The sequence below is a fragment of the Mobula birostris genome, chromosome 14, assembly GCF_030028105.1.
Source record: "Mobula birostris isolate sMobBir1 chromosome 14, sMobBir1.hap1, whole genome shotgun sequence".
NCBI classification, from domain to species: Eukaryota; Metazoa; Chordata; class Chondrichthyes; order Myliobatiformes; family Myliobatidae; genus Mobula; species Mobula birostris.
Window position 1 is genome coordinate 52,130,854 of NC_092383.1, and position 27,640 is coordinate 52,158,493.

The 27,640-nt window shown below is 40.3% G+C and overlaps 1 protein-coding gene across 4 annotated transcripts in view; it reads right to left on the minus strand.

The window, feature by feature from the left end:
* Positions 1-647: 647 nt before the first annotated feature.
* The window catches only part of ilrun (inflammation and lipid regulator with UBA-like and NBR1-like domains), a 130,326-nt gene continuing 103,333 nt past the window's right edge, over positions 648-27,640 (minus strand). For 2 of the 4 annotated variants that reach the window (XM_072278537.1, XM_072278539.1), the window contains exon 5: positions 648-1,708. In XM_072278537.1, the coding sequence (XP_072134638.1) occupies positions 1,577-1,708 (132 nt within the window). In that variant the 3' untranslated portion in view covers positions 648-1,576. Of the gene's footprint in view, positions 1,709-19,505; positions 19,637-24,581; positions 27,449-27,640 lie in introns of those variants that run through there. The other 2 variants (XR_011889091.1, XM_072278538.1) reach the window with 2 other exon arrangements.

The window sequence follows — 27,640 nt, forward strand, 5'->3', positions numbered from 1 at the left end:
CTTTCAACCCCATTCTCCTGTCTTCTCCCCATGTTTTGGATATTCAAGATTTTTTTAAAGTTAGGGAATGAAGGACTTAAAGAAACATATTCTGCAATAAATCTGGGAAAAGTAATGACATTTAAACAACCAGCAAACTGCCTGGACCTCTTCATTTACATCCTAAAGTTTCAGAGGGGTAAAATGTGAGAACAAATACATTTTGTTGTTTTAGAATTCAGTAGATTTTTAAAATTGTCCCTACTGCAAGGTAACAAACATAAACATACTAATCTACGTGTCAGAGTGTTGAAAGAGCGAGTGTGGAAGAGAAAACCAGGAACATACAGACTAGTTAGTTCGGCCAGTGTGAAGAATGTGCTATTCATGGCAATGTGATGATACAGTACAATATTTTGGGCAAAGTCAGCACTGATTTATTCAGTGAAATATCTTGTTTGACAAGTTGAATTAAGATTGTAAGCAGCTGAGTATTGTAGGAAGTATCAAAGGATGGATCAGTGATAGCTATCAAATATAAAACAGGAATTAGCATGCCACTTTGGGATTGGCAAACTGAAACTGATACTCGGAACCTCAGTGATTTCTCTCTATCAATAAGTGAGATGACGGCCTGAGTGCAAATATTAAGTTTATTAACAATTCAAAACAGACAAGAAAGCAGTGATGAGGATGCAACATGCCTTACAAATAGGTGTGGGTCAAGAACGTGGCAGAGGAAATGTGCGAAAGTGCGCAATTATTTCCTTATGTAGAAAAATAGAAAACTCTTAAAATCAACTGTTAATCATAGGGCCTTAAAATGCCTATTCACATATCACAAATTAACAAGAATGGTAAACAATTAATCAATTAAGGAGTTATCTTAATCTTTATTATAAAATAATTGGGGCACAAATTTTACAGCAATTACAGAGGATCAAGGAGACACAACACCTAGAATACTATGCATAGTTGCTGTTTCCTAAGTCAGTACATTCTTGACTTAGATGATGTATAAAGTTCATTGGGCCAACTCTTCAAGGAGGAAACCTGTTCAATCAATTGAGAATGCATTGAATAAGTCAATATTTGGACTTCAGATGAGAAACAACCTCAGTGGAATATATGCCTAGAAATTCATTCCCCAGGCAGTGATACTAAAAACATTGATGGATTGTACACTGTTTTCCACTGAAATCATTGAACTTCTTGTCATCTTTTGCAGTGCACTCCCCATCTTCATTTGTCTTTAATCTCCACCACTCTCTCGTCCTACTTCATTTTGTCTTCGATTATTTCAACCTTTTCTTTCCTCTAACCCTCTGTTCTTTCCTCCTCTCCTCACCATTTAAATCTTAACCCTTTTCTCTTACCCTTTCCCCCTCCACTGTATTTTTCTTCTTAAGAGTTCACAATTTCTTAGGACCACTATAATTTGATACAAGATACTTTATGCTTTATGTCCTTGAAGTGTTCTTTCAGATTATTATACAGAAATGAGAAAGACAAGAATGGTTGATGTCTCTTTAATCCTAAGACATTTTGCCAAGTAGATGTAGGTCCATGTTAGGTATGAGACACATATTCAATCCTGCTAGTGGATTAAATGTTCTGTGCTTCCAAAGGGTAGGTGAGGTTTGCCTTCTCCATTTTTGCAGCTCTCCTCTGGAACAGCACTAACCCCCTGTGAATAGGTAAGATCCAGAGTCTCAGAACAGGGATGGATCTATATTTGGAGAAAAGTAAATATCATTAAATTTCTTACATATACAAATACAAAATGTACAGCAAGGAATGATCTTACTTTTGGTTTATACACCAAACAGAAACTTGCATTGAATCCTGGTGCCAACAAGTAATATGTCTAGTCACAAGTAATACTCTTTCTTTGCAAATGCCAGAGAAGCATCTGGATGTTTAGTCCTATATGGTTACTTTACATTAGAAAAGCAACAGGCAGTTATATCTAATCATTCAATGTGAAATAGAGTTCCGGCAGGCTCAAAGTTAGTGCTCCAGCTTTGCAACTCTGTACAAGTTTAGATGGTTTAATCTCCTCTAAATTCCAAACACATAATTATATTGAAAGGCTGAGATAGAGTGGACATGGAGAGAAGGTTTTCCATAGTGGGGAAGGAAGAGGGCTCATAGAGCCTCAGAAAATAAGGATGTCCTTTTAAAACAGAGATGAGGAGGAATTTCTTTAATCAGATGGTTGTGAATCTGTGGAATTCATTGTCACAGTCATGTGAAATATTTAAAGTGGAGGTTGATAGGTTCTTGAATTAGTAAGGGGGTCAAAGGTTATAGGGAGAAGACAAGGGAATGGGGTTGAAAGGGAAAATAAATCAACCCTGATGGAATGATGGAGCAGACTTGATTGGCTGAATAGCCTAATCCTGCTGATACATCTTCTGGTCTTAATAGAAAAATTAATAGTGAACATGAAAAAGTCTGCAGCTGCTGAAAATCCAGAACAACACACGCAAAATGTCGGAGGAACACAGCAGGTCTGGCAGCATCTATGGAAATGAATAAACAGTTAACGTTTCAGGCCAAGACCCTTCATCAGGACTGGAAAGGAAGGGGAAGATGCCAGAATAAAAAATGGGGGTGGTGAGGGAAGGAGGCTAGCTGAAAGGTGTTAGGTGAAGCCATTTTGGTGGGAAAGGTAAAGGGCTGGAAAAGAAAGAATCTGATAGGACAGAAAAGTGGACTGTAGGAAAAAGGGAAGGAGGAGGAGGAGCTGTAAGGAGCTGGTGAGAAGAGGTAAAAGGCCAGAGTGGGGAATAGAAGAAGAGATGGGAATGAGAGACTTTTTTTTAAATGGAAGAATTCAATATTTGTGCCATCAGGTTATCCAGACAGAATACAGGGTGTTGCTCCTCCATGATGCCAGTAATAGGGTGAGAAGAGGTATGGTTAAGATAACCATGGAATTGGTGGGTTTATAAAAGATGCTGGTTGAGAGTTTGTCCAGAGATGGAGATAGAGAGATCAAGGGAGAGAGGTGTCAGAAATGGACCAAGGGCATTTAAGGTCAGGGTGGAAGCTGGAGGCAAAGTTGATGAAATTGATGAGCTCAGCATGGGTGCATGAAGCAGCACCAATGCAGTCGCCAATATAGCAAAGGAAGAGTTGGGGAGTATTACCGGGGAGGGCTTGGAACATGGGACATTTCTACATAGCCAAAGAGGCAGGCATAGCTGGGGCCCTTGTGGGTGCCCATGGCTACTCCTGTCTGGAGAAAGTGGGAGCAGCTGAAGGAAAAATTGTTGAGGGCGAGGACCAGTTGATACTGAGCTGCTGATGAAATTCGGAGAAGTGATTGAAGAGTTTGGCTTACAGAAGTGACGAGCGATGAGGGGAAAATACAATGCTCTAATAGTTGTAGATGTGGAGAGTTAGAGGGGAAAACTCATGAAGACATTGGAGAAGAGGAATTAAATTTTTTGACAATGTACATGGGTATTTGGAGGCTTTACAGATCAACATGCAAAAGTAATAGGTGGTTGCTGCAGAACAGGATATAGGAAATGGAGTTTTGGTTCAATTCATGGCATGAAATGGTGAGCTAATGAAGTGCAGGAGTAGTGTCAGCCAGAAGGACATTGGAATAATTGAGCTAGCAGGTGACAGCATCAAATCAAGTGTTGTCTAGTTACAAAGTAAGAAATTTGACTGCACTTCAGCGAAGCTGAGGTGCCGTAAATAACGGAGGCACAAGGTACTGAAATTCAGACAAGACTCTGGAGAAACGCAAGAGTTCAAGCAACATTGGTGGAGGAAAATGGACAATGTGTTAAGTAAACACCTTCATCTGGACTGAAAGATAGAAGGAAGATAGCAAGTATAGAAAGTTAGAGAGGTGTGCTGCAGGCAGTTAAGTATTATTTTTCTAATTCACCATAATTTAATGTGGATAAATGTGAGGTTATCCACTTTGGTGGCAAGAACAGGAAAACAGATTATTATCTGAATGGTGGCCAATTAGGAAAAGGGGAGGTGCAACGAGACCTGGGTGTCATTATACACCAGTCATTGAAAGTGGGCATGCAGGTACAGCAGGCGGTGAAAAAGGTGAATAGTATGCTGGCATTCATAGCAAGAGGATTCGAGTACAGGAGCAGGGAGGTACTACTGCAGTTGTACAAGGCCTTGGTGAGACCACACCTGGAGTATTGTGTGCAGTTTTGGTCCCCTAATCTGAGGAAAGACATTCTTGCCATAGAGGGAGTACAAAGAAGGTTCACCAGATTGATTCCTGGGATGGCAGGACTTTCATATGATGAAAGACTGGATCAACTAGGCTTATACTCTCTGGAATTTAGAAGATTGAGGGGGGATCTTATTGAAACGTATAAAATTCTAAAGGGATTGGACAGGCTAGATGCAGGAAGATTGTTCCTGATGTTGGGGAAGTCCAGAATGAGGTGTCACAGTTTGAGGATAAAGGGGAAGCCTTTTAGGACCCAGATGAGGAAAAACTTCTTCACACAGAGAGTGGTGAATCTGTGGAATTCTCTGTCACAGGAAACAGTTGAGGCTAGTTCATTGGCTATATTTAAGCAGGAGTTAGATATGGCCCTTGTGGCTAAAGGGATCGGGGGGTAAGGAGAGAAGGGAGGTACAGGGTTCTGAGTTGGATGATGAGCCATGATCATACTGAATGGCGGTGCAGGCTCGAAGGGCCGAATGGCCTACTCCTGCACCTATTTTCTATGTTTCATAAGACAGTGATTTGTGGATCCTGGTGAGGAGAGGTAATAGGCAGGTGGAGGAAGGAAGTGTAAGCGAGGCTGGGAGGTGATAGGTGGAGGCAATAATGGGCTGCAAACACTGGATTCTGATGGGAAGAAAAGAAATAGTGGAAGGAACACGTGGGTTAAGAATTTAATTTTTGCAATTGTTGAATAATTATAAATCGATTTCTGGGTACATGTTGAGACAATGCACTTGAGATCATCTAATGTCAAAAGGAATACAAAAAGAATTTATGGAAATTATTCAATTCAATGGGCATTGTTAATGAGAATTACGAAAAGGGGCATTTCATTCTGGAAGGTCAAATTTGGGTATCAAAAAATTACTTCTCTTAACCATGAGGATTTAAAAAATAAATAAAAGTTCTCCATGTGTAGCCTGACATTCGTAAATTCTGAGGAATAAGTACAAAATGCTGGAGGAACTCAGAAGGTCTAAGGAATAAAGGGTCATTGTTTTGGGCCAAAACCCTTCATCAAGGTGACAAAGGAAGGGGAGAGAAGCCAGAATAAGAAAGTGGGTGGAGGGGAAGGAGGACAAGCTGGCAAATGAAAGGTGAAAATAGGTGAGCAGGAAGATGGGTGGCTGGGTGAAGTGAGAAGTTAGGAGATGATAAGTGGAAGAGGTAAAGGGCTAAAGGGGGAATCTAATTGGAGAGGATAGGAGAAAGGATGGGAGAAAGAGATAGAGGAGGGGCACCAGGGAAGGTGATGGGCAGGTGAGGAGTAAAAAAAGGTAGGAGCGGAGCCAGAATAGGGAATAGAAAAGGAGAAGGGAAGGGGGATTGAAATGACTGGAAGTTAGATGTTCATGCCATCAGGTTGGAGGAAGCCAGATGGAGTATGAGGCATTGCTCCTCCAACCTTCACACAATTTCACAAAATTATTCAAAGAGCAAGGGAAATATCAACTGACTATACTGTGTTAAGCTCCTTAAGAATATGGACAGTTCATGCACATTCTTCTCAATTTGAAAAGTACAGGCCTACTGTTTAATCTCTCCTCGTACAAGTCCTCTACTCCAGAATACCATTATTATAAGTTCCAACTAAAACAAAGTACATCCAATGAGCCACAACTTTTTTTGTTCATTTCTTCCATTTAACATTTACGATCAGCAGATCCTCAACTATTTTGAAACCAAAAATATCAAAATATGCTCTCATGATAAAATTTACCAGGAAAATATTCAAACACAATAAATCAATAAGGTTGATATGTGAATGTTATGTCAGCATTAAAAATAATTAGTCAGTAAGCAACTGTGTTATGATGTATTTTTATATGAAAATTGAGAAGAGTTTGGTTTTCAAGGAACTCTTGAGAGAGAGTTCTTAAAGAGAGGTTGTTAACTACTTATATAAATGATAACTTTTTTTAAATAAAGCTTGTACCTTAAGCCCCAAAGCTTACACACAAAAATTAGAATGATTTGCAGTTGGAAACAGAAAGACAGTAAATACTTGAAGTTATGTTTGAAATAAGTCATGACAATTTGATCCCAAAGGCTTCAATGATATAATTCACATAGCTCCACCTAGTGAAAAATAAACATCTATAACTCCCCATGGACTGTATTGCTTAACTGCATGCAGTGCAACTTTAGCACTGTCATATTCTGTTAGTTTCACATTTTTAACTAGTGAGCTGTTCCTTACATGTCTTTGGTGCTTTCTTTACTTCTAAAACAATGTACAAAACAGTACAATTTCTGCCTTTTTTTGTTAACTTTTGTGATGCTCAAACTCCCAAAACATACACCCAGCAAATACACATCAGATGTAATAATTGAAAAAAAAGTTGTTTTGTTATCTTCGGATGCTAATTTCATAGTATTTCCACAACTGATGAAAACTATCAGATTACAACAAAGATTTGTAAAGCACAATACCTATTATGAGCCCAATATGTGAAATTCTTGAGAACTGTGTTAGGTTCTGCCCTTCATACTTCAAAAAGAACAGAGGCAATAGCCATGGGTCTGAAACAAAACTTACAAGGACACAACAAAGCTAAGAAGTAAATAAACATTGTGGAATGCACTGCCTGAGTCAGTGGTGGAGGCAGATACACTAGCGAAATTTAAGAGACTACTAGACAGGTATATGGAGGAATTTAAGGTGGGGGGTTATATGGGAGGCAGGGTTTAAGGGTCAGCACAACATTGTGGGCTGAAGGGCCTGTACTGTGCTGTACCATTCTATGTTCTATGAGCTAGAGCTCTTTCTTCTTTAAATAAAAAAAGGTGACTTCACAGAGGTCTTTAAAATATTGAAGGGGGTTGATAGAGTTTGATGAAATTTGTGAAGCATCTAAGAATATGAAATAGTCACCGACAAACTCATTAAGAAATTCAAGGAAAATTTCCCTCAAAATGTGGCTGGAACGTGGAATTTGCTACCACACAAGACAGCGTAGATGAACAACATTGTTTATGGAAGAGAAGATGATGCTACTGCTATTTCTCTCTATGTAGATCCTGCTCGATCTGCTCAGTGTCTCCAATCATTTTTTAAAACTTATTTTTAGCATCTGTACTTTTTTGCTTGATAATTCTGCATCTAGTTAAAATCTGACTTGCTTAACAATTATAACTGTGTGAATAGTGATTAAAAAAGTGTTTGTTGTCAACCTCACTTACCACTAAAAACATTTGATTCCTCACATTTGACAGGAGGGTACAAGTTAAAGGAAATTAAATATTTTAAGATACAGCTGTAACAAGGAGGGTAGACCATTGCATACAAAATTTTACCAGGCATCTAGAATGAGATGGCAATCACAGATGATGGTGGGTGCTCATATGACTGAGACCAGAACTGTTGTCTCTTTGGTGCATTTCATTAACTGCAAATTTTGATCCTCACAGTGTTATTCTTTTGAGCTTGATTTATGCTGAAATCACACAAAGAATTGAACATCTACAATGGAAAATAAGGTCAATTGAGAAGGAATTCAAAGAGATAACAGTGTTGCATTCATCTGTCTCGAAAGACTGTGGGTAGTATACAAGAAAGGCCAGCTTGTAGTGGTGTACTTCCATGAGTGGCTGAGGAGTCCTACCCTGGAATGACAGTCTCTGGCAGGGCTGAGGAATTCCACCCTGCAGGTGAAGGAAGCGAGGCATCTGGCTGGAGTGACTCTCTCCTTCCACTGAGCCCTGTCAGCAGCCAAATCATCAACCTGAGTACTTCTGCTCTCTTCCAACTGCCCGACTCCAGACAACCCAGCTGTCTGGTATGCCTTCCCAGTTGTTCACATCAATGTTGGCCAGCTTCAGATCCCTTTTGCAGACATCCTTGAAGCGAAGTTGTGGACAACCATCGAGGCATGCACCCTCTGCCAGCTGCCCACACAGCAAGTCTTACAGGATTCGACTGGATCCCTTTCTCCTGACATGTCCTAACCATCTGAACTGCCCGTGGTTGAGGAGGGCAAACTCTCATATTGTCAGACCTTTATATTAGCGGCTCTGTCCTGTCAAGTTTCCTTCTGAGGCAGCGTAGGTGAAAGCTGTTCAGTTTCTTCTCTTGGCTAGCATAAATTGTCCAGGCTTTGCTGCTGTACAGGAGAGTGCCAAGAGCACAAACCTGGTGTGCAAGCAGGGTGGTAGTTGTAGTCAGAAGCTGTTGCTCCACACTCTCTTGTTCAGCCTAGCCATGACAGCTGCAGCCTTGGCTATTTTGTTGCTCAGCTCAGCATCAAGAGACAGTGTTTGGGATGGTTGACCCAAGAACCCAAGTGATGCATGGGAGGGAGCTGGTGTCCTGGACATTTGTTGTCTTTAAGTTGATACAGTCTGAACCCCTTGCAGAAATGGGACAGGTGGTCCAAGAGGTGCCGCAGTAGGGCTTCTGTGTGCGAGGGTAGTGGTGCGTCATTAGCGAACAATAGCTTGCAAATGAAAACCTCTCGGATCATGATCTTGATGCAAAGGCGAGCAATGTTGAAAAGCTTGCAGTCAACCCTGGTAAGTAGGTAGACAGCCTCAGGGCATTCTCCAGAAGCATACTGAAGCAGCATGGAGATGATGCCAAAGAGTGCTGGTACCAGAACACAATTTGCCTTACTCCACCTCTCACTGGGAAGGTTTTCAAAGCTACAGCATTAAAGCAGACAATACTGTACATGTCTTCATGAAGATGATCATGCTCAGCAGTTTTGGAGGACAGCCTGTCTTCTGCAGCAACCTGAAGAACCCCATTATGCTGGCCAGGTCGAATGCCTTTTGTCAAGTTGATGAATGCGATGAAGAGTGGCTTTTGCTGCTCTCAACATTCTTTCTGCAGCTGGTGTTGAGAAACTCATATCCACATTGGATCTGCCTGCTCCTAAACCACACGACAACTCTGGGTAGATAAGCTGTTGCACCCTCGCCAAAACAACTTGGGCAAATTCCTTTCCCACGATGCTGAAGATGTCGCAGTAGTTGATACAGTCACTGTGATTGCTCTTTTTCTTGTACAAGGTGACAGTGTCTCGCATGTCTTGTGGCACGTCTAGCCTTTCTCCTAGCAAAGACAGAGCTGGGTTGACACTCTTCAAAACTTCTAGAGGGATACAGCATTTCCAGGGGCCTTCCTGCAAATGAGATAGTCGATAGCTTTGCTGAGTTTGTAGTACATCCAGCTCCTCCATGACTGCTAGCTCTGGGATAGCCTCCAGTGCAGAGCTTGTGACCACATTCTGGGCTGAATACAACTCTAAGTGGTGCTCAACCCACTGTTGGAGCTGCATGACTTGACTTGATGACTTCTCCAATCTTAGAGAGGAGAGAGGGAGTAGTTTTCAGTGATGTGTTTAGAGAGCAAGGAGGGAGTGGAAGTGAGCAGTTTGCAGGGTATCACTGGGATAGGGTGAGCTGTGTGAGTGGTGTGAGGGGCTGGAGAGAGAGTAACTAGTTTGCAGGGGTGTGTTCAGAGAGCTCAGGGGTAGTGAGCAGTTTGTAGCAGGAAGCATGTGAGAGTCTGAACAGTTCCAGGGCTGGAGTCAGCAGCAAAAAATTACTACGTACATTTTATATAATATCCAAGCAAGCTTCTGCATTCTTGGAAAGCTCTATAGTTGCATACTGGTAGATCAAATTTATTCAGAATACATAAAACAGCAACTTTTTTCTTTGTGTTAATGAGAGAACTGTCAATTTGAATTTTGTAAAGAATCTTACAAAATTTCATTGTTCGATAAAAAAAACAAAAAAAAAAGCAATTGTTTTACTGTGAATAAGTTATTTATTAATAAATTCCACAGCTATTGCCAGGTAGGATTTGTCTATTTTTAGCCAAACATTTGTTTAAGCTTTTTTAAAAAAAAATTCATATTTAAATACAATGGTTCTTTACTGAATACTTAAAGTTATATACCTTTAATTCAAAAGCAAATTTCAAAATTATAGAATTTAATAATTTGCACATTCAATTACAATGTGCATATAAAGAGAAAGAAAATTTGGGGGAAAATTTACTTAATAATACTCAATGAAAATGTAAATTGGAGCAACCCATGAAAATACAAAATATAAGCCACATTCATTATTCCATGGCAGATTAAAAAGTAAAAAGATACCATTACTTGTTCAAATGTGGCAACAAGATGTTTTATTACTGTTAATAGCACCAAATGTGCACTAGTGGTTATCATTGCAAATGCACTCCTTTGAATGGTGTTTCTAATTCCCTCACCATCATGCAAGTATACAAAACAAAAAGTGGACAAAATCATAACATTAATTTATACACTGAACCCTGGGTAATGAACAGCTTCCATTTTTACTGATGTCCTTAAGTCAAGTATGTCACTAAGTTGGAAAATCATCTGATATAGTAACTATAATTCCATGGCATCAAAAATTACAAACTGATAAAGACGTGGAGAAAGAGAGGAACTCGTTCTGTTGTTTGCAGGATTGAACATGTGCGTACAAGTCAGGCTAATGAATTTAACAACATTATGGCAGCTTATTTGTGCCTACTGATGTCCGTCTACATACATAACCCAGGGCTGGCAAGTACACCAGAGTTACTAATTTTAAGAGGTTGAGTGGCGCTATTATGTTGAAAACTTCAAAATAGCATTTGAAGTATTACATGTCCAGATACTCTAGGAGTTTAAAGCAATGGAAAGGAAACTGAATACATGTACTCATAGACTTTCTAGAAAGAAAACATTAAAATTAAAACTGCTCACATAGATAAGATGACGAAGATAGGTGAAGCTTGAAAGAAATGGAGAATATATCAAGAGAAGGCTAAAATTCAAGAATTGCGAACACATCTGCACCTATTGACTGTAAAGGTATCATTCTGCAGGTGCACTTCTGTTTATTGATTTGTGCCAGTAATGGGTGAAAGCTGTACAAGTTGCTCCAATTAAAACTCCACCTCCATTGCTTGAATGGAGTGTTTGAGATTCAAAGTATTTGCATATGGCACTACAGGCCTTGAAAAAGGTGATGCAGAGGAAATGTCTTGTATCCATAAGGTCAGAAAGCAGTAGCAGTAGAAACGAAGAACCTGCATACAGAGCAGTAAGGAGTTCCATTAATCTCATTTATGTGTTTGAAGGCAGCACATGAAAGCCCTCCCCATCACTGAGCACATCCACAAGGAGTGCTATCACATAAAAAAAGTAGTTTCCATCATCAAAGACAACCCCTATCGAGGTAATGCTCTCTTCTCATGCTGCCATCAGGAAGGAGGTACAAGAGCCTCAGGACTCACACCATCATACTCAGACAGTTATTACCCCTCAACTATCAGGTTCTTGAACCATGGTGGATTTCACTCACCCCAACACTGAACTGATTCCATAACACAAGGACTCACATTCACAGACTCTACAACTCATGTTCTCAATAGTTATTTATTATTATTATTTTGTTTTATTCTTTTTTGTATTTGTACAATTTGTTGTCTTTTGCACATTGGTCATTTGTGTGCAGTTTTTCATTGATTCTGTCGTGTGAACACTTGCAAGAAAATTAATCAGGGTGGTACATGGTGTTATAGATTCTTGATTGGTCAGGGGTTGAAGGGATATGGGGAGAATGCTGCAGATTGGGGGTGAGAGGAAAATTAGATCAGCCATGATGAAATAGCAGCGCAGACTTGACGGGCCAAATTGCCTAATACTGCTCCTATATCTTATGTTTATACAAAAGGCCATAAGACATAGCAGCAGAATTAGGCCATTTGGCCCATCAAGCATGCTCCATCATTGAATCACGGCTGATCCTTCTTTCCCCTCCTCAGCCATCTCCCCATAACCAAGAAACTATCAAGCTCTGCCTTAAATACACCCAACAACCTGACCTCCACAGCTGCCTGGTAATAAGTCCCACAAATTCACCACCCTCTGGCTAAAGATATTTCTCCATACCTGTTTTAAATGGATGCCCCTCTATCCTGAGGCTGGGTCCTCTTGTCCAAGACTCCTCCACCATAGGAAACATTCTTTCCACATCTACTTTGTCTAGGCTTCTCAACACTCAAAAGATTTCAATGAGACACCCACTCCCCATCCTTCTAAATTCCAGTGAGTACAAACCGAGAGTTGTCATTCGTTCCTCATATGATAACCCTTTCATTCCTGGAATCATCCTTGTGAACCTCCTCTGAACCCTCTCCAATGCCAGCACATCTTAGATGAGGGGCCCAAAACTGCTCACAATACTCAAGGTGAGGTCTCACCAGTGCCTTATAAAGCCTCAGCACCACATCCCTGCACTTGTATTCTGGACTTCTTGAAATTAATGCTAACATTGCATTTGCTTTCCTCACCAACTCTACCTGCAAGTCAACCTTTAGGCCGTTCTGCACAAAGACTCCCAAATCCCTTTGCAGCTCAGATTTTTGGATTTTCTCCCTATTTAAAAAAATGTCTGCACATTTATTTCTTCGACCAAAGTGCACGACCATGCATTTTCCAACATTGTACTTCATTTGCCACTGTCTTGTCCATTCTCCTCATTTGCTGGTCCTTCCAAAGCCTGTTTTCTCAATACTACCTGCCCCTCCACCAATCTTCAAATCATCTCCGAACTTGGCACCAGAGCCATCTATTCCATCATCTAAATCATTGATATACAGCATAACAAGAAGTGGTCCCAATATCGACCCCTGCAGACCACCACTACACACCATCAGCCAACCAGAAAAGGATCTTTTTATTCCCACTCTCTGTCTCCTACCAATCAGCCAATGTTCTAACCATGTCAGTAACTTGCCTGTAATACCATGGGCCCTAAACTTGGTAAGCAGCCTTGTGTGACACATGTTAAAGGCCATCTGAATTTTAAGTTGATCTCAATCATATGGTGATCACTACCTCCTAAATGTTCTTTTATCTTAATCTCCCTTATCACCTCTGGTTCATTACATAACACCCAATCCAGTATAACTGATCCCCTAGTAGGCTCAACGACAAACTGCTCTAAAAAGCTATCTCATAGGCATTCAACAAATTCACTCTTGAGATCCATTTCCAACTTGATTTTCCCAGTCAACCTGCATGTAGAAATCTCCCATGACTATCATAACATTGCCCTTCTGACTCGCCTTTTCTATTTCCTGTTGTAATCTGTGGTCCACATCCCAGATACTGTTGGGAGGCCTGTATATAACTGCCATCAGGGTCCTTTTACCCTTGCAGTTTCTTAACTCAACCCACAGGGATTCAACATCTTCCAATCTTATGTTACATCTAATGATTTGATGCCATTCTTTACCAGCAGAGGCACTCCACTCCCTCTGCCTACCTTCCTATCGCTCTGTTACAACGTGTAACCTTGGACACTTAGCTCTCAATTACAACCATCCTTCAGCCATGGTTCAGTGATGGCCACAATATCATACCTGACAAACTGTAATTGTGTAACAAGCTCAGCTACCTTATTTCTTATCCTCCGTGCATTGAAATACAACACTTTGTGTCCTATGTTTGCTACCCTTTTTGATTCTGCATCCCTAATGCACTGATACTCACCCTGCTGGCTGTTATTATGCCCCATATACAGACACCATGGTCTTCCCATGCTTAATCTTCCACCCCCAATCCAACCTTTCCTGCATGGGAGGGAGAACCTATAAGTTCACAGCAACTGGTGCAGAGCCAAAGAGATCATCCTTTCCAATGTTCAAGTACAACCAACTTCATTCAGACACATAGGCCCAACCATAATGAACAACTGTCAGAACTTAAAATGCAGCACAAGCAGCAGCTACTTAACATCTGGGTGCTAGAATTCTTTGCTGGAATGAAATCTCTACTTCCGATTATAATTTAAATCAGTGTATAAAGGAGATTAGGAGGTATCATAGCAATCAGGCAACCTGCAATGTAACAATTAATAGCACTGCTGAGAGTTTATGGTTATGTACTTTGGCAGAAGGAATAAAGGCATTGATTACTTGGGACCACATGCACAGGATTCCCTAAAGATTGACTTGCAGATTGAGTTGGTGGTAAGGAAGGTAAGTGCAATATTAGCATTCATTGAGTGGACTGCAATATAAAAGCAAGGATATTTAAAATGGAGTTCGCTAGATTCTTGATCAGTAATCAATAAGGCAGGGTAAGTACTATAAAAAAACATTTCTAATGGCAATCTTCACATTTTCACCATTGTCATGCCATTGGTGCTCTTGTTGCTGCATATTACTATGGATTCTTTAGGTGCTAGTGCACAGCACACTTTCAAAGGGTACAGATACAACAGGCAATCATAGAGGTGGTGGTGAGAGAGGAAGGGAAAATTCATTTTGCAGTTTTGATTTGGAAAATCACTGATGTATGAAGAGAGGATATGCTTGATAGGTTGTCTAGTGAGTCTATGGTTGAATTTAGAAATAAGGGGATGATCACCTTGATGAGATTGTAATAATAGACCACACCCCCCCCCACTCTCACCAGAAATAGTCAGAATTAGAGGAATAAATCTGTAGAGAAATTGCAGAAAGCTTCAAGAATAATTGGACTGTAATTGTGAGTGATTTCAGCTTCCCTCACATTGATTGCCATGGTGCAAAAGGCTTGAATGGGGTGGAATTTGTTGTGTCCAGGAAAGTAATCTCAAGCAACAGATAGATGGCTCGCACTGAGCAGGGAAAATATGTGACTGCCTATGAGAAGTGATGCAGGAGAAATTACATTAGTGTCAGTGGGAGGGCACTCTGACACCAGCAACTATAACTGCATTAGCTTTAAAAAAGTTATGGAAATGGACAAGATTTTAATTTGTAAACCAGTCCTAAGATGGGGCATGGCAAAGTTTGAAGGTATTAAATGGAAATTTGCAAAGATTAACTGGTAGCAGCTGTTTGCAGGCAAAAGGATTTCTTTCAAGTCTGAGGCTTTTACAAGTGAGACAGGGAATGATCAGGGAGAGCATATTCCTGTTTGAGTGAAGGACAATGCTGGCAAAATTAGGGAAGCATTGTTCACAAGGTATGTTCACCATTGTTCAGAAAGGATGCCATGTATCTGATTCAGGCAGTGGGGACCAAGTGAATCCCTTGTGCATTAGGGATGTAGGAGTATTCTTAAGGGAGAAATCAGGAGGGCTGAAAGAGGACACAAGACTAATCTGGCAGATAAGGTAATGGAGAATGAAAAGATTCTGCAAGTACTGGAGCAAAATGTCAAGGCGAGAAAGAATAGGTCTCCTTAGGGATCAATGTGCTCATCAATGTGTGGAGCTACAGGGGTTGAGCAATCTGTCAAATGAGTATATAATCATGTGTATTTACCATGGAGAAAGCCATGAAAGCCAAGAAAATAAAGGAAATGACTGGTGATGTATTGGAACACATCCATATTTAATAGAGGAGGTGCTGAGAGTCTCAAAACCTGCAGAATGAAGGTGGGCAAAGCGTGATCAAGTTTATCCTACCATATTGTGGGAAACTTGAGAAAAAAAAATCAAAGTGGACCTGACAGAAATATTTGCATCATGTTTAGTCACAGGTGATATTGTGGAAAACTGGAGGGAGGCTGATGTTACGCATTTAAGATTAGTGGTGTGCCACAGCATATAGTTCTGGGTCCTCTGTTCATCATTTATATTAATCGTCTGGGTGACAACACGGTGAGTAAATTTGTGGACGGCACCAAAATCAATGCTGTAGGACAGTGAAGAAAGTTAGCTAGATGAACTGGGGAAGTGAATCAAGGTGGCATTTTTCTCAGGTGTCAGATGTTGCATTCTGGTCTTACACTGTAAACAGCATTGGTCTGAAGAGTGTTGTATATGGACAGACCCATGGGTACACGTATAGAACTCCAAAGGGGGCTGCAGAGGTAGAAAGGGCAAATATTCCAGAAATTCCAGGCACAAAAGAACAAGTTTTGACTAAGATTAAAACACAGTAATTGTTCAGAACTAACTTCCCATTCTTTTTCCAAGAATCTTCAATCTAGAATCCAAAAATCACAAGAGCTACATAAACTTTAATTTATTAAATGTTGTTAAGCAATCACAGAATCAGCAATGAAGCAAATCATTTTTATTTTATTTATTTGTTGAGATATGGTACAGAATAGGCTCCCCCAGCCCTTTGAGCCACGCCACTCAGCAATCCCCAATTTAATCCTAGCCAAATCACAGGGCAATTCATAATGACCAATTAACCCACCAACTGTTGAACTGCGGAAGGAAACCGGAGTACCCAGAGGAAAGCCACGTGGTCACAGAGAGAATATGCAAACTCCTTACAGATGCAGTGGGAATTAAACCCAGGTCAGCTGTACTGTAAAGCATTGGATTGACCACTACGCTACCATATGACCAAATGTCAGGATCATGGTTGGATTGCCTGTAGTTAACCATGCTTCTATTTCAAACTTAGTTAGCTTATACAGTACAGTACCAGAACAAGCCCTTCTGCCAACGATGTCTGTGTTAAACATGATGCTAAATTAAACTAAACCTATTTGCATGCGCATGATCCACATTCCCCCCCCCCCGCCGCCCCATTCCTGCACGCCCATAAGCCTGTCTAGATGTCTCTTACGCTCCACTATCATATTTGATTCCATGATCATCCCTGGCAGTGTGTTCCAGGCAGCTACCACTCTGCCTTTAAAACAAAACTTATTCAGCATACCTCCTTGAAATTTTTCCTCTCTCACCATAAAGCAATGGCCTCTTGTACATGACACTTCTATCCTTGGAAAAAGACCATCAAACTTGCCTTTACCTCTCATAATTTAATAAACCTCTAAGGCCTCCAACATTTCAGAGAAAACAATTCAAATTCAAGCTCTCTCTATAGCTAATATTCTCTAATCCAGACAACATCCTGGTGAACCTCTTCTGGCACCCTCTCCAAAGCCTCCACATACTTCCTATAAGGGGGCGGGGGCAACCAAAATTGCAAAACATTTCTTTGCCTAACCAAAGTTTTATACAGCTGCAGCACAACTCATGTTCAACGCCCCAAACCAATGACAGCCAACATGTCATGTGCCCTTATCACCAGACTATTTGTGTTGTCATGTTCAAAGATCCATGGACTTGGATGCCAAGATCAGACTGTATGTGCAGCAATGCTCTTAAGGGCCATGGTATCTACTATGCACTTTCCTCTTACATGTGACCTCACAAAGAGCAACACCTCAACAATTGCTAAGATTAAACTCCATCTCTCCACCCATATCTGCAGCTTATCGACATCCTCTGCATCCTTTGACAACCTTCTATGCTATCCACAACTATCTGTTTTTGTCATCTGCAAACATAATCATCATTTAATACAACAGAGGCCCCAAGGGGAATCCGTGCAGAACACCACTGGTCATAAAACTTGTCATTGCTTAACCACTGATATATTTGTAAAAATCGTTTTCATAATCTTCTCAAAAGACTCAGATTTGTAAGATGACTTGCACAGTGATACCAACACTGTGCTCAACACTTTGATTTATGGAAGCCAAAGTGCCAGAAGCTCTCTTTATGACCCTATCTGTGACACTGCTTTCAAAGAAAAATAATCTACTGCATTCCTCAGCACCCTACCACCAAATGTTCAAGTCCTACCCTGGTTGATCCTCCCAAATACAACACCTCTCACTTCCCAACTCTTCACTTCACCACAACGCCCCCCCCCCACCCTCGGTTTCACCTATCACCTTGTACTATTTCTTCCCCTCAACTTCTTACAGACCTCATCTTTTTTCCCAGCCTTGATGAAGGGTCTCGGCCCAAAAAGCCCACTGTTTACTCTTCAATAGATGCTGCTATGCCTGCTGAGTTCCTCCAGCATTTTGTGTGTGTTGCTTAACATAATAGCTCATCACTGGTAATATCATGTTGAAACTTAACACTCTAGACAATGGCCTGCATGAAGCATGCACACCAGAGAAGAGGAAAGAATCAAGCTCCCAGAATAACACAATTTAGTGATCGTTAATTACCCATTCTTTTTCAAATGTGTCTAAATCCTACCCTGAACAATCCTCTTCACCGGCTTCCCTACCATTACCTGGCTTGTAATTTCCTGTATTTTCCCTTTGTCCTTCTTTTTAAAAAAACACTTTCCTCACCAGTGGTGGGAAAGAATAGAAATAGTTCTCTCATGACTCTCTCAGTAACCTGGATAGACCTGAAGACTTATATACCTATCTCAATCTTCAAAAGACTCAGCATAAGCACCTTCTTGATCTCAACATGCCCCAAGGTTATCAGCATGCTCAATACTCACCTCACTATCCTTCATGTCCACTCCTCTCTGTGAAATAAAGTTGACATTTCTGTTATAATTGAGATTCCACACATGTACATTGCATACATCAATGAGGTACCAGTTTGAAGATGGATTAATCTCTTTAAGGTCTGGATAGAATCAGATTAAAATCAATTCACTCACTGTAAGGCCACCTCCCTACGCATTAACTGCAGAAGACAAACAAATTACTTCTATTCAATATGAAATTGCATCCAACGGTTTCATAACGTAACCTTTGAGATGTGCAACTTTACCGCTTTTCGTCATGTACTAAAGACTGAAGTTTGGCAAGACAGTAATAACAGAACTAGTTTTCTTGGCTCATTAATCCAGCATCAATTGAAGAGAAAGAAATATCTTCAGAGATGATACACTTGGTTATAAACAAAACACCAACAGCTATTAAATATTATTGTTAACTTTAACTGCATTTATTATCAATTCCAGCAAACGTGATCTAACCTCTCATGTTAACAAAACCCGAAGCAATGAAGAGTTTGACTTCTTACTTAAGCTCCTTCCTAATACAATTGCTGTAACAAGCATGCCAAAGTTGATGCAACTTGCAGAATTTGATACCACTTTGATACCAATACATAAAATTTATTGCTAAGTGGGACGCTCAGGTCGGTATTATATGTCTGCCATTGATCTGAATATTAACTGTTTTTCCTCTCTCCCCTCTCAGATCCTTCTTGATCTTCAGCATCTCCAGAATCAACATTTACAGTGCGTTTGTTTTACATAAAACAAATTCAATCGATTAGATTATTAAATGCTCACTTACAATGAAAGACTGACCACTGAGGAAGCAAACATTTCAGCAGCACAAATTCAAACAAGGATTGAAATATTCTGATTCAAGAATTAAAATATGTGAATGAAGTGTGAGTGTATCCCATGTCCATGCAACATAGAGGGGATAAAGATCAGAATGTGTCAATCTAATCTGAGCCTTGAGATAAGACAACATATAAAAGAAAACATGCAAATCTAGCAACTACAGCCATGAAAATAAATTCATTCTCAGTACCTTACCATAATTTGTACAATGGACCTTCACAAAAGGATTCCTTAAAATTCAAATTGCAGGAAAATGTCTATTATCCAGCAGAACGGAGGGGCTCCTTCTGTTCCATTTTCTGGGTACTTCTCAAAATTGTCCAACCCTTCCAAACAGAAAATTAAGACTTTCTAATAACAAGATGTTTCTACATACTGGTCTTCTCCTTAAGAGGAAAACACAAAAACAATTGCAATGCAAGGAACATTCAACCGAATCAAGCTTGAAGTGTGAAAGTATATTATATTGTATCATGCGAAAGGAACTGCTGTCAGGAAAAATGTAATGAGTTCCACCAGAACAAGACCAAAAGGTAATAGAAATACAGGTAATTGAATTTTTGTGCAAGTACAATTTGATTTTTTCTTAAAACTCAAGTTCACACTGCAAGAGGAAGTTAAATAGACGTAATATAAATAAGCCAGTTTTTCCAGTCCCAACAATAAGTACCTCCCTCCCCCAAAACCAGGTCAATCTCGACTTTCAACCCCAAATCAGGAAAAAAAACAATTGTTCACCAGGATAACAACTGTGCGTATAGCAAAGCATTATTAGCATGTAGTCGTAAAGGTGAATCCATCTGCACTGTCCAAAAATGATACGCAAGACCAATAATCTAAGAGGAAGAAAATGGTTGCTTGTCCATGACAGAGGGGCCACTTCCATTTCATGTATGATACTATGACTGTAGAGCTGAACACTCTTACAACTTGGAAAGACTGCTAACCACTTCACATTCCACTTCTTACCTGAACAGTTAATTCTATCATAACTGTGAGATCTCTTTTTGTACTGAAATAGAAACTCACTACTGGAAGAACTAGTAAGATAAACCCAAGCTTAACTGCAGCTCTTCAAATCAGTCACACAGTGAAACATTAAAACTGTCAACAAAAATTAGCACCTGCATATTCTGCAAAACCGTACAAAATGAATTTGAAGTTGTACAGCGAGTCAGGCCGCATCTATGGAGAGAAATTGAAAGACAGTGCTTTGTGTTGAGACCTTTCATCAGGATTGGAAGGAAAGAGGACAGCCACACAGTATAAAGGCTGTGGAAGAGGATGGAGCGAGAGCTGGTGGGTGGTAGGTGGATCTAGGTGATGGGGGATGATAGGCAGGTGAGGAGAAAGGGAGTGGGAATGATGCAAGAAGCTGGGATAAGACAAATAGAAGTTGCCAAGGAATGAAGATGATGAGTCTGACAGGAGAAGGCCGTGCACCATGGAACAAGAGGAGGTGAAGAGCAAGGAAAATGTAGATAAAGGCAGTTCAAGGGGGCAGAGGAAAGGAAAAAGAAGGGATGATGTGAGTGTTGAGGCCAGTGGGATAAGGAAAAGAAGTGGGTGAAAGAAATGATTACCAGAAATTAGAGAAATCAATGTTCACAAAATTCTGCAGACTGGATATATGTTTAAATGTTTTAGTAAGTATTATCATAGATAGTGATTTTTTTAGTAATATTTTAGTAACTGCAGTCACAAAATGCAAAACTAAATTAAAAAACAAAGATAAATTTTATGTAGAATATTAGTTAAATCACAAGAGTACTGTGCTGTTTGCACATTCAATTGGAAAAAATAATAACGACATAAATGACACTTATCTAGGAAGCAATACAACTTATGAATTCATAGCAGCTCACAACAGAACAGCTCCCATTCTTCCCACTTTTTTTTCTAATGTCCAACAACTCTCACACTAATTATTTTACCACTTACCAAGCTGAGGGACAAATAACAGGAATACCAGGAGAGGAACCACATGGTTGTAGGGAGAACATAAGAATTCCACAATGACAGCACCTGAGGTTACAATAGTACCTAGGTCCATGGAGCTGCAATACTACCATTAGCCAAGAAGTTACTCAATTATGCCAAGAATTAGTGACTTGAGATAACAGAATTATTTAAATAGAAGGAAATTTTGCAGAAATAGAGAAAATCAGTGAAAGTAAGGATAATGTCTGGAAAAAAGTTAAAACCCATACCAAAAGAGGAACCCAAGCAAGTTATTGGTATGGAAGACTTAGGCAGTGATTTTTTAAAAATCTGAATTGAGATCAAATGGCTCCTTTTGAGAGTTTGAAATTTCTTTGGCTTTGCAGTCTTAAAAGTTACTGTGCATCAGAATGTGCCAAAGGTGGAAGGAGTAATTAGTGCTCTACAAAATATTAAACTAAAAACATTCTGAGAATGAACAAACTTTTTTCTACAATTGCATTTCTTGGCAAATCAATAAATGTGGTCATGAATCTATACGTGCAACACACATCAAAGTTGCTGGTGAACGTAGCAGGCCAAGCAGCATCTGTAGGAAGAGGTGCAGTCGACATTTCAGGCCGAGACCCTTCGTCAGGACTAACTGAAGGAAGAATGAGTAAGGGATTTGAAAGTTGGAGGGAGAAGGGGAGATCCAAAATGATAGGAGAAGACAGGAGGGGGAGGGATAGAGCCGAGAGCTGGACAGGTGATAGGCAAAAGGGGATACGAGGGGATCATGGGACAGGAGGTCCGGGAAGAAAGACGGAGGGGGGGGGGGATGGGACCCAGAGGATGGGCAAGAGGTATATTCAGAGGGACAGAGGGAGAAAAAAAGACAGTGAGAGAAAGAATGTGTGCATAAAAATAAGTAACAGATGGGGTACGAGGGGGAGGTGGGGCCTTAGCAGAAGTTAGAGAAGTCGATGTTCATGCCATCAGGTTGGAGGCTACCCAGATGGAATATAAGGTGTTGTTCCTCCAACCTGAGTGTGGCTTCATCTTTACAGTAGAGGAGGCCGTGGATAGACATGTCAGAATGGGAATGAGATGTGGAATTAAAATGTGTGGCCACTGGGAGATCCTGCTTTCTCTGGCGGACAGAGCGTAGATGTTCAGCAAAGCGGTCTCCCAGTCTGCGTCAGGTCTCGCCAATATATAAAAGGCCACATCGGGAGCACCGGACGCAGTATATCACCCCAGTCGACTCACAGGTGAAGTGTTGCCTCACCTGGAAGGACTGTTTGGGGCCCTGAATGGTGGTAAGGGAGGAAGTGTAAGGGCATGTGTAGCACTTGTTCCACTTACACGGATAAGTCCCAGGAGGGAGATCAGTGGGGAGGGATGGGGGGGAACGAATGGACAAGGGAGTTGTGTAGGGAGCGATTCCTGCGGAATGCAGGGGGGGGGGAGGGATGGATGTGCTTAGTGGTGGGATCCCGTTGGAGGTGGCGGAAGTTACAGAGAATAATATGTTGGACCCGGAGGCTGGTGGGGTGGTAGGTGAGGACCAGGGGAACCCTATTCCTAGTGGGGTGGCGGGAGGATGGAGTGAGAGCAGATGTACGTGAAATGGGGGAGATGCTTTTAAGAGCAGAGTTACGTGAAATGGGGGAGATGCGTTTAAGAGCAGAGTTTACATGAAATGGGGGATCTACTCTCACTCCATCCTCCCGCTCATCTGCTCTCACTCCATCCTCCCGCCATCCCACTAGGAATAGGGTTCCCCTGGTCCTCACCTATCACCCCACCAGCCTCCGGGTCCAACATATTATCCTCCGTAACTTCCGCCACCTCCAACGGGATCCCACCACTAAGCACATCTTTCCCTCCCCCAGTCTCTCTGCATTCCACAGGGATCGCTCCCTACACAACTCCCTTGTCCATTCGTCCCCCCCATCCCTCCCCACTGATCTCCCTCCTGGCACTTATCCTTGTAAGCAGAACAAGTGCTACACATGCCCTTACACTTCCTCCCTTACCACCATTCAGGGCCCCAAACAGTCCTTCCAGGTGAGGCAACACTTCACCTGTGAGTTGACTGGGGTGATATACTGCGTCCGGTGCTCCTGACGTGGCCTTTTATATATTGGCGAGACCCGACGCAGACTGGGAGACCGCTTTGCTGAACATCTACGCTCTGTCCGCCAGAGAAAGCAGGATCTCCCAGTGGCCACACATTTTAATTCCACATCCCATTCCCATTCTAACATGTCTATCCACGGCCTCCTCTACTGTAAAGATGAAGCCACACTCAGGTTGGAGGAACAACACCTTATATTCCGTCTGGGTAGCCTCCAACCTGATGGCATGAACATCGACTTCTCTAACTTCCGCTAAGGCCCCACCTCCCCCTCGTACCCCATCTGTTACTTATTTTTATACACACATTCTTTCTCTCACTCTCTTTTTTCTCCCTCTGTCCCTCTGAATATACCCCTTGCCCATCCTCTGGGTCCCCCCCCTTGTCTTTCTTCCCGGACCTCCTGTCCCATGATCCTCTCGTATCCCCTTTTGCCTATCACCTGTCCAGCTCTTGGCTCTATCCCTCCCCCTCCTGTCTTCTCCTATCATTTTGGATCTCCCCCTCCCCCTCGAACTTTCAAATCCCTTTCTCACTCTTCCTTCAGTTAGTCTTGACGAAGGGTCTCGGCCTGAAACGTCGACTGCACCTCTTCCTACAGATGCTGCTTGGCCTGCTGCGTTAACCAGCAACTTTGATGTGTGTTGCTTGAATTTCCAGCATCTGCAGAATTTCTGTTGTTTATGAATCTATACGTACAGTTTTTCTGTTTGGTTCACTGACCTATAACAAACTGATTGACAAGTATATTATATTTTGAGTGCTCTGAAATGTTCTACAGAGGGAAATATTTCAAATTGCTCAAGACCATTAATTTGTACACAGCAATACATGCTTAACTATTATTAATAATTGGAAGGCAATACAGAATGCTGGAACATCTAGATTCACAAAGAGCTCATGATCATAGATAATGATTTAATGCAAAATAAAATTCTGCACTAAAATGGTTTCTGTAAAATTGTATATTGCAATTGAATGACAATAGCCTAACCTTGGACTTGGCACATGAAAAAATTGTCCAAAAAACATTTAATTCCTTTAATAAATCAGTATCTAGATTAGGGGTTCCGAACCTGGGGTCCACAGACCCATGGGTCAATATGAAGGGTCATGACATAAGAGGTTGGGAACCCCAAATCTGGACATTAACAATACTAAGAATAAACAATTAAATCATTTTTCATCTGTAAACAACTTATAGAATGTAAAATTATTCACACAAATTATAAATTGACATATCTTTAATTTCAACCAATCCCAAGTGTTTATGTTCAGTGCAGCAGTTAGCCATGTACAGACATACTTCCACTGTCAAACATTTTTTTTTAAATTCCAGCAATACATACAAATTCAAAGAGTTACACACGTTCCTTTAAATAACAACCAAGAATTAATATCAAGCAGCTAAAGGATGCAAAGATATTAAAACCAGGCATCAACAGAAAGCAAATAACCATGTACTCAAATATAAATTCCATAACATTTTTGACATTTACTGAAGATATTGTGCTGTTTTTATAAATCTCGCGTTCATTTGCAAGTATGCAACATCTTTTACAATATTGTTCAACTCTCAATCAAGGGGTAGGAAGACTGAATTTGCAATGTATTATTCATTTCCTACATTGTTTTATGACATTTGGAGATCTGCTTAAATCCTTCAAAATTGGCTGAATGTTAAGAGGACCATGTTAATGGTGCAATGGTCAATACTGCAAAGAACTCATTAATCTGACTTGCTTTTTTCTAGCAAAACTCACACATGGAAATGTTAAATGCTGAGGCAATTAGTGAACTTTCCTAAAATAAGACGACTACATGAAAGCTAAGCAACATATAAAGTCAAAGCTAACTGCATTTGATAAACTGGTAAAAATATTACAGTGTTACTTATTATTGCTTACAAATCCATGTCAGAACCATCATTTTAAAACAATCTCTTTCAATATGTAAAAACAAAGACCTCCACTTGTCATCACTTTCAACTGACATCTAGCACACTTGCCCCTCAAGTACCCTTATAATCATCACCAAATTATCAATTGAGTATTTTGGACAGTTTCATGGCTTTATTCCTAAAAGGGATAGAGCTCAGATTAGTAAACAAGCTTAAAAGATGTATTTAATTAAAATCTGCCGTTAAATGGCCCAAGAAATATTCACCACATATAAAGCAATTTGATGAACCTTTACAGTATCAATTAGAGAAAGATAGCACTAGTTATTCCTTTGCATGATGTTCTCTAGTATAGTGCTCATTGTGGAAACATTATGAATTAGGAGCCAAGATTCAATTATATACAAAAATGTTGCCACGGATCCAAACAAAAATAACTGCAGGAGCAGAAGAAAAACTAATTTTCCTTTTATATTTAGATTCTAACCTATTCTTCACTGAGTTCAGTGCTGTTGTCTCAGATGCATCACTCCTGTTCTTACTGGAGCACCCTTAACTCCCAAGTTCTTTATTCCATGCTAACTTACTCAGATGTACAGACATTTTAAGTGTTCAACAATCCTGTACAAAAACTTGCTTGGCTCCAGAAGATCATGCTTATGGCGGGTGTGGAAGAACTATTTACGATATTTTAAGCTCCCATATTTATGGTGTTGAATATTTTACAAATTGCCAGAAGGCAAATGAAGGACTTTTTGAATCACGAGTGAAACACTCAAGGTTTCACCATACTCCCTCCTGTCACCTCTTGAACATCCTCCTTTAATTACAAGACTTGATAAGAGGCCTACTCTTACATCTCAGCAATTCTGTTGTCAACTGCAGTATACAAAAATGTCTTTGCATTTAGTTTTCCTAGTTTACATGGAGTAGCCCTGATATTCATTTTACAGCTGTAATATTGTGAAAAGGAATAGATTCTGCAAAATGGTAACACAAAATGGGCACAAAAATACCCTGCTCCTCTTTGGGCAGGAAGCACCAATTAAAATGCTCAATTAACACATTCTTATTTAAATGGTATCTGCAATAGGTGCATATTTAATACACAATTAATACTATATTGTCTTGGTACCAGTTGGAGGTGATGTCATTGTACAGCAAATTCAATGATAAAACCTTGCTCCAAAATAGTACGCTAGTACGGTTCCACTTTAAAGGTAATATTAAACATAGTATTGCTTGTATAAGGAACAAAACATTTGCCGTGAATTGCTTAAAATGCCAACTTTACCAAAAAATATATTTGAGAACATATTTTTCAAATAAAGGAACGTAAAATGGTAATGGATTTTAACAAAGCCAAACAGGATGTAGGAATTATCAGTTGCGTCAGCACAACAAATGAGTAGCAGACATGTGACTTGAGATTTTTGAGAACCCAAAGTCATCGCATTCAACATATCATTCATGCATTGTCAAACCCATCAGTGCACATTAATATGTATGAAATCAACTGATGCCTGAAATAACACATTCCCAATAAGCTGGGAATTTGCCTTTTACTGGCATCAACTATCATTAAGAATGTGACATCTAAAATTAGACACAGGTTTGATTAGAGACTTTTCAGTGTTAATTTAATAAACTTCATTTGTACAGTGTGGAAAAGTCTCCAAATGATTGTGCTGTCATAGACTGCTCCCATTCTACAGTGAGTTACACTCACCTTTTCACACAATCCTACTCCACTCATGCCCTCCATTTGATACTCCGCAGGTTACAGAACAAACTCACTCGCACAGGAAAAATTCCAACAGATAAGATGCTTTGAACAAACAAATACAAAATATTTTTTCATCTTTCGCTTAAACTACAATCGCTCAGTAGGCAAAATAATTTGAACATGGCTTTGTGTTTAACTACATAATTATTCTGACAAGGTCATCTAAAAAATCCATTGTGTTTTCTTAAACAATTACAGCACTCTTTAATTTAGCATTCACACATGCATACATTGTTTTGAAACAAACAGCCATCATTTTTCAGTGTTGTGTCAAAGGAGGGAAATGGGGCCAGAGCAAAATTTCAGAGTGACACCAAGACCCCAGAGGCTGCTGGATAATGGCAATACCCGTTTTAAGACTGACCAAAAGGATAAGGGCCATGGAAACCCTGAAAAGAAGAAAAAAAAGAGTGAAAATGTTTTTCTTAGCAACAGGAACAGAACTGTATGGGGAGCAGTGTATTGGTATCGATTCCAGTTCAAAGTAGGGCTGTAATGAAGCCTCGAGTATTGGCATGACCTCATGTTGCTTTGAAAGCACAGTATTCATCTACCATTTTATCCCAGCTTCCACTTTAGTG